Source organism: Macrotis lagotis, chromosome 5 (assembly GCF_037893015.1).
Source record: "Macrotis lagotis isolate mMagLag1 chromosome 5, bilby.v1.9.chrom.fasta, whole genome shotgun sequence".
Lineage (NCBI taxonomy): Eukaryota > Metazoa > Chordata > Mammalia > Peramelemorphia > Peramelidae > Macrotis > Macrotis lagotis.
The window spans coordinates 8,628,906-8,636,802 of record NC_133662.1 but is presented as its reverse complement, the minus strand read 5'-3'; the positions used below and the strand labels follow the sequence as shown (position 1 = coordinate 8,636,802).

The following is a 7,897-nucleotide window of genomic DNA, read 5'->3' as shown; positions in this document are numbered from 1 at the left end:
CCCCCAAAGTATTAAAAAGTGTCTTAATTTGCCATCCTCCGAATTAGCACAGCTGTGTTCCCCTAGTCCAAAAACTATGCATGGACTTAGTCTTTAAATATGGAATAATGTTTTATTTACTACAATCCTTTTTAGGTTACAGGAAATGGAAAATGGACCTTTCTGTATATGATAACCCTGGGAGACCATGAAGGGCTGAAGGAACTCCCCCAAGACACACTAAAGAGGTCACTGTCCTCTTATCTCCAGTGAACAGAATAGCTGTTGTTTAATTATTGCTTGCCTTCTCATCCCCTTTGGAAGATTGTGGGCCTTGGAGCTATGGTCTATTATCTTGACCCTATTTCCATATTAGGCCACCCATCTTTCTTTGAAAGCATTCAAAGCATTTTGAAAGCATTCATGGCTTGCATACTCTTCTACTTCTTGTTTCTCCTACTCCCTGTCATCCCTCAGATCTCATCAGGTAAGTAGCAATAGGTAGACTTAGAGACCTAAAAATGTCCTCAGGATGAATTTTACATTTTTCTCTAAATAAGGAGGAAGGAGGAGTGGTCTGGATGTTAATGTGAAGTGTGTCCCTTTTCTTTGCCACTACAGCAAAAGATGAGAATTTCCTATTATCTCTACCACCCTCATATATAATGTTGAAATCAGGGCCAGGGAGGTTGGGCATAGATCATTTTGGTCTAGGGACAGGAGGAGGGATTACCTTGAGGGAGAGCTGGGGAAAGAAAAAGAGAGCAGCAACTCAAGGATCTCTGCCTAGTAGTGGTGGGAGAGTATGAGAAGCACCTTCATCCACACCCAATGTTTAAGTTTCTCTTCCATGACACTTCTGTTTAAGTTTCCTTTGGTTCACTTTCCAGAGTATTCAGACTTCTTTTGGTAAATTCATTCTTGGAAAAAGTCTTGAAAGGCAAAATCTGGATTGGATTTAATCCATTTCCCTATTGTTTCCCAATTCCTTTGCATGATTCTGTTCTTAGGAAAGAAAAGCAAGAAGGGGAAATCCATTTCTCCCTTTCCAGATAAAGCTTGATTATGGCTATATTCCTATAAAGGAAGAAATTTTCCTTCCATTCTCCTCCCCAACTCCTTCTTACAGCTTGAGGAAGAGTGCCCTCTCCCAGATGATATTTATAATCATAATAAGTTTGAGCATTTATATAGTGCTTACCATGTGCCAGGTACTATGCTAAATAACATTTTACAATGATGATCTCATTTACTTTACAACAACCCAGGAAGCAATTACGATTATTATCCCTATTTTGAAGATGGGGAGACTGAGGCAAGCAGGTTAAATAACTTGTCCAGGGATACACAACTAGTTATTATCTAAGGCTAGATTTGAATTTAGATCTTCCTGAATTCAGACTTGGTGCTCTATCTACTGTGCCACTTAGCACAACCAAAAATATGTCAAAGCCTAATAAGGTGAAAGGAAAAAAAGGATCGATCAAATGAGGGTAGGATGGAGTCTATTCCCTCTTCTTGGACTAATATCCAATCACCCACTCTCCTTTTACACAGATGTTATCCTGTCCATGTATGTGGCCCACAGAGAAACTGTGGAACTCCCATGCCCTGAACCACCTACCTTATATGGAGACGAGATGTTATCATGGTTTCGAAGCCCGATATCTGGATCCTCTACTATTCCAGTGATCCGTGTCTCTATGACCAGCAAGGCTCCAGAGGCTAGAAGGATCTTGAGAGAAGTCAGACTGAGTCTGCTGGGGAATCATTCCCTGTGGCTAGAAGGAGCTAAAGAAGAGGATGCAGGACGATACTGGTGCTCTGTGCTTGGTGACTCCATCAAATACCAAAACTGGAGAGTATATGACCTCTCTGTAATCAAAGGTGAGAGGAAATTGACAGAACCTCGTGAGGATAGGGAGAAGAGAGAGAATACAGGGGACCAAGGGAGTCTCAAAGGAAATGGGGGAAGAGTATGTGCTTAGGTATTTTGAAATCCCTGTTACCTCATCAAAAACGTGAGGTCTTTGAAGACTATACTGACACTGATCATCTTTTTGTCTCTAGGGAGAGCTATTGGGGGGGCGGGAAGAGAGGGGAAAGGATGTTTCACATCTTTTCTCTCATCACAATGATCCATTTTCATGAAAAAAGTGGACTCTGAAGATGATGAAGAAATCTAGACAAAAGCTGTTGGCTTCCCCAGTTGATCACTGTGGCTGCATGGATTTGGTGAATATGGATAATATAATAGATTCTTACAAAAATAAACATTTTATTTTCCAATAGGCTCCCAGTTATCAGCAAAGACTACTGATGGTTCTCTCTGCTCAATCCTGGTATGTTCAGTGGTTCCAGCAGTGTTCCTGGACTCAGTGCAATGGTTGGAAGGAAAAGGGAAAGTGAAGGGTAGGGTGAAGACTTTTGTGGGAAAGGATGCTTCCCTTCTCATGGTGTGTCCTGTGGAGGGAATCTCAGAGTTCCGAAGGGCCAGGAACATTCATTGCATTTTCTCCCAAAACAAGGGCATCAGTTTCAACCTGACAGGTGAATTTGGGGAAGGGAATAATAATAAAAATAATAGTTCACATTTTATGTCACTTTTTTGAAGATAAAAAACTTTCTTTTCAATAACTTTGTATAGTAGATAATGCAATAGAATTATGTTATTACTGTTATTATTGTAAAATAACCCATTATAGAGTAGGAATTGTGACCCTGGACAAATCATTTAAACTATCAGGGCCTGTTTTTCTCATTATCCTTGTCTTCCAAGAATATTGTGAGTCAAATGTTTTGCAAATCTTAAAGCACAATATAAATGCGAGTTGTTTTGCAACAATAACTCATAGAAGGGAGAGGAAGATAAAACCCAAGGACTTTTAGTGGAATAATCTGCAATCCAAAAATTGCATGCTTTTTGGTAGAGGAGTAGGAAGGGGAGAAAATAACACAAAAATTTTTTCTAATGGAATTTCTGCTAAAGAAAGAATATGTGTTCACTGATGCTAGAATGGGTACAGTGCTAGAAAGGGATGGGGAGGAAGGAAGAAAAATAATTCTAGTGGAATTGTGAATCAGACAAAAAAAAAGTGATTCTGTTTGGGGAAGAACTTTGAAAAGAAAAAAAAGGGGCAGCTAGGTGGCGCAGTGGATAGAGCACTGGCTTTGGAGGCAGCTAGGTGGAGCAGTGGATAGAGCCCTGGCCTTGGAGTCAGGAGTACCTGAGTTCAAATATGACCTCAGACACTTAATAATTACCTATCTGTGTGGCCTTGGGCAAGCCACTTAACCCCGTTGCATTGCAAAAACTAAAAAAAAAAAACCCAAAAAACTACCTACATATTTCAGAATGAAAGGACCATTACAGAAAGTTTTTGTTGGGAAAGTAAGATATGGGGGGGGGGAGGCAAAATTCATTTTCACGTACTATTCCATTTCTAAAAGAATCACCCTCTATCATTAATAAGTTTAAAAATAATGTAGTTTTTTAATATGTTTATTTTCCTCTTTGGGAATTGAAGTAGACAGTAGAATTTATAGCAACAGGTGGTTTTAAGTTACACTTACAATTGTATAGATCCATTGACCTAAACACCCCTCCCCCAACCTCTCATCCTCATTCTGAGTCATATTTTATCCCTCCTCAAACACTTTTTATCTATGTGATCCTGGATAAGTTACTTAATCTCTTTCATCCTCAGTTTCTCCATCTATATTCTGCCATCTATAAAACTGCACCTATATCATGAAGTTGCTGTAAAGATCAAATGAAATAATTATGTAAAGCATTTTGTAAGCTCTAAGGGACTAAATAAAATTATTATTTTTCTCCTTCTAGCTGTGGCCTCCCCAGATGCCCTTCCTACCCAATGTGTGGTTTCCCCAACCTGGAATATCCAAAAGATCCTGTTGCTTCTTTGTGCTTTGGGGCAAGGAGTCACCATCTTGGTCCTGGGAATAATTCTCTGGAGACGCCGGAACTATAGGGCTCAGTACAAAGGTTTATCTGTCTTCTCCAATACACACACACACACACACATACACACACACAGGAAAAAGGCATTCCTCAGCCTCCAAACTCACCATGATTTTTGATGATAGCAGAGTGTGCAGTTAGAAGTGAACAGGAGTATAGTTTTTTTTGGGGGGGGGAGTGTTGGAGAAGTGTATATCCTGCAACTTCTTTATACTCCTCCACAGATGACTCCACTTCTCATTTCAAACCGGAAACCCAGGTTTATGAAAATTTCCACTTGATCATCCCCAGGTAAGGAAGGAACTAGAAGGCTAGGTGCCTGAGTCCCTAATATTGTGCCATGGGAAGAAATCAAAGACCCTGGGTATCTTAAAAGATGGGGAATATGCTAGTGGTCTGTTTCTCTATATTTACCCATCTTCTCCTTCCTGTCTTCTCAGTCCATCTGCCCCTAGGACCATGTGATCTTGATGATGGCACCTGCAAGGAGAAGGGATTCGAAGGTCTCCTTGAAAACCCAGGATAACATGAAATCCCTGTTACCTCATCAAAAACATGAGGGCTTTGAAGACCATACTGCCACTGATCATCTTTTTGTCTCTAGGGAGAGCTATTGGGGGGAGGGAAGAGAGGGGAAAGGATGTTTCACAAATGAAATAATGTTATCACCTGTCTCCTAGTATATACCTAAGCTTATCTCCTAGTGTATGTCTGAGTTTCAACATGTTGGGGAATGGGTGGAGAACATATTCTAAAAGGAAGGAGGTAACATTAAAGCCAGAGCAAAAGAACACCAAAGAAAAGAGGAGGACCTAGGGAGGAAAAGACTAAGAGGACACAGAGAAAGACTAAAAAGTAGTGAAGAAACGAATGGACAGATTGAAAAGAAAAACTTAAAGGTGGACACATCTCCCATTACCTCATTCTAAAAGTGAGTCATGAAGGAAATAAAAAGGATCAGGTACCTGCTAATCTTTTGGCATTATATAACTAGAGAGAATTGTCATTTTATGAGTGAATTTAGGCTTCAGAGAGCTTCAGGGAGCAGAATCCCGCCAGTCTTATCCAAACTCACCCAAGTAAGACACACAATACATACACATATCTACACAATACACTTCACCAGAGAGAAATGTCCAAATCAGAACTAGTATTAACCACACCCTCTCCATTGTCCATGAGTCCTTTAGTCCTTTCTGTCTGTGCTCACCCTTCTTGCTCCCACATTTCCTGAGGGTGGTCATCCTAGAGGAATTGGAAGCCCAAAGACTGGATGTTATGGTCACTCTCATGAACATCCAGGCTGAAGGGAACATTTTATGCCTTTCCTCTTAGAACTTTAAGGGTTGGCAAACAGTTGGCCACTTGCCAGCATCTAGATTAACTCAGGCTACTAAGTCATTATCTCCACCCTGCTGGCTCTCTTTCTACAGTCAACTCCCTCTTAGCTCTTTTTTCCTTTCCTTCTCCAAGAAGAAACTTGGACTGGGGGTTTGGGATTGGATGAGGAAAATGTGACAGCCACTTTATCTATCTAGGACCTCTAGAAAAGAAGATGCAGAACATGAAACTCCACCTAGCTTATAGTCTTTCCCCTTGGAAAAGTTATCTTGTTACTGTGACTTCCTCCCTGTGAGAGGTGGGGAGGAAAAAACTCAATGACTGGTGATCTTGGTTCCACATGTTGGCTCCACATCTTAGAGCAGGGCTTCTCAGCTTCTTTGGATCCCTGTATCCCTTGACTTTGTAAAACCTATAAATAAATTCTTGAGTTTCCCAGACATGTATACAGGAGAAATAAAATAGATCAATTTCAATTATATGATATAGTTGCATGCCAATATTGCCCATACTTTTTGACAAGTTTCCCTTATCTTCCTGGGGGTATATATATCAAGTTGGGAACCCCAGGTTTAGGGTCTCTGTCCTTCATCATCCTACCTCCTCTCCCACTCCAACCTTCAAGTTACCTAATCTCATAGGAAATTACTAGGGAAATTAAAGGAAGAAGGGGGAAAGTCCCCTTGACTAAAAAAATCTCTGTTGCTGAAGAAAGAGAAGGAATGGAATTGAGATATCTCCCCTTCCTCAATATATTTCCAGTTCCATTCCTGTTGCCCTAGTTGAGAGTTCTGCTAACTGCTCCAGACCCAGAAATCATTTACCTTTCTGCAGGCTTCTTCAGGGTATTTATGGCTTCCAGTTTTCATCCTGCTCCCCTTTCCCCTTCTTTCTCCTGTCTAGGTCTTATCAGAACCTTCACCACTCAGTTCTATCCCCTACCTTTATTTTTTGACCAAATGGATTGAAGTATCTATAGAAATGGGGAGGATACAAAATTATTTCTCTTTCCAAGGCATATGTGAGGATATCAAAGTTCTCAGGCAATAACTTAGGATAGAGTGTCCAAAAGATTTTATAAAAGTAGAACTACTGTAGCCTGCCAGGTTAGGGTGAGTGAAGTGCAGACTAAGGAGGCTACAACTGGATTTGACTCTGGTCATCCAGAGTCACAGCCACTCATACATTCCTGGGGTCACAAGTTAGAGAAGTTCCCCTCCCAATAAGTAGTGTATAAAGGATACGAAGGATATTTACTTAATTTCCAATTCTTTGCCACCATAAACAGGGCTGTTTTGAATATTTTTATATAAGTGATGTTTTTACCCTTTTTCATCATCTCTTCAGAGTATAGACCCAGTAATGGTAGTGCTGGATATGCACATTTTTATTGCCCTTTGGGTATAGTTCCAAATTGTTCTCCAGAAAGGTTGGATGAGTTCACAGCTCCACCAACAATGTATTAGTGTCTCAGATTTCCCACAACCCTTCCAACAATGATCATTATCCTTTCTGGTCATATTGGCCAGTCTGAGAGGTGTGAGATGGTACCTCAGAGAAGTTTTAATTTGCATTTATGAATATTCTTGTACAAGTGATGTTTTTACCCTTTTTCATCATCTCTTCAGGGTATAGGCCCAGTAGTGATATAGCTGGATCAATGGGTATGCACATTTTTGTTGCAGATGATCATTACCTTATGGCCTGCACCTATAGGTTAGACGTAAGATCTTAGAGAATAAAACTTAAAATTTCTAATCTATATGTTTTATCAATTTTGTTTTAACCCTTTTAATGTTTTTACGATTTTAGGGTTTGCACAGTGTATTAATATGTTCCTCTAAAAAGCTCTGTGAGTTCAGTTTCACTGACTCTCGTGCATGATTATCTGTGGACCTAGTGAATTAATAACTCATGCTCTAATCCCAACTCTGTTTATCTTTTATTAAAACCAAACTCTTGGAAACCTTTTTCAGATGGGGGGGGAGGAAAAGAAAGGAAAAGGAGGAAGATATCAGAGAAATAAGGAAGTATGTAAAGATAGAGGGGGAGATCAAGAAAAAGTGGAGGGAAAAAAACAACTAAGCCAAGACAATTTTATCCACAACATTTCTCCTATATTTAATAATTTTAATTTAAAAATAATGGCTATTTTTTACATAGCACTTTAAGGTTTGCAAAGTACTATGCATATATTATCTCATTTGAGCCTAAAAAACCAAACCAACGTTGTGAGGTTTTTCCTATTACCCTACTAGCTCCCAGTTCTCTTATCTTTCTTCCCAACCTGCAGGAGCATATGCACAGATGCATTCATCTCCTGATTCCAACATCTCATTTACCTACTTCCTACTTACTTGAATACCTAAGACCCTATATCCCTTTCCCCTCTTCTGTTTCTATTTTCACCCATAATTCCAGAGAGGATCAAGAGTTTCCATTCAGTTAACCTAAGACTAGAAGTCGTAGAAGTGAGAGAATAGTGGAAGTAGTATTTTTATCTCCTCTTCTTTTCCAACAATAATAAAAAACATTGGACCCCAATGGTGATCTGGTTTCCAATGTCAGTTATTTATCCCAATCCAGGTCACCATA

General features: G+C 39.8%; 1 protein-coding gene across 1 annotated transcript; it reads left to right on the top strand.

Moving 5' to 3' along the window:
* The first annotated feature begins 288 nt into the window (after positions 1–288).
* Positions 289–7,839, top strand: LY6G6F (lymphocyte antigen 6 family member G6F). Its single transcript, XM_074236708.1, has 6 exons — positions 289–466; positions 1,537–1,866; positions 2,272–2,529; positions 3,824–3,985; positions 4,186–4,252; positions 4,402–7,839. Exons 1-6 carry the CDS (start codon positions 322–324, stop codon positions 4,424–4,426), a joined length of 987 nt encoding a protein of 328 aa, XP_074092809.1. The 5' UTR covers positions 289–321; the 3' UTR covers positions 4,427–7,839.
* The last annotated feature ends 58 nt before the right edge of the window (positions 7,840–7,897 follow it).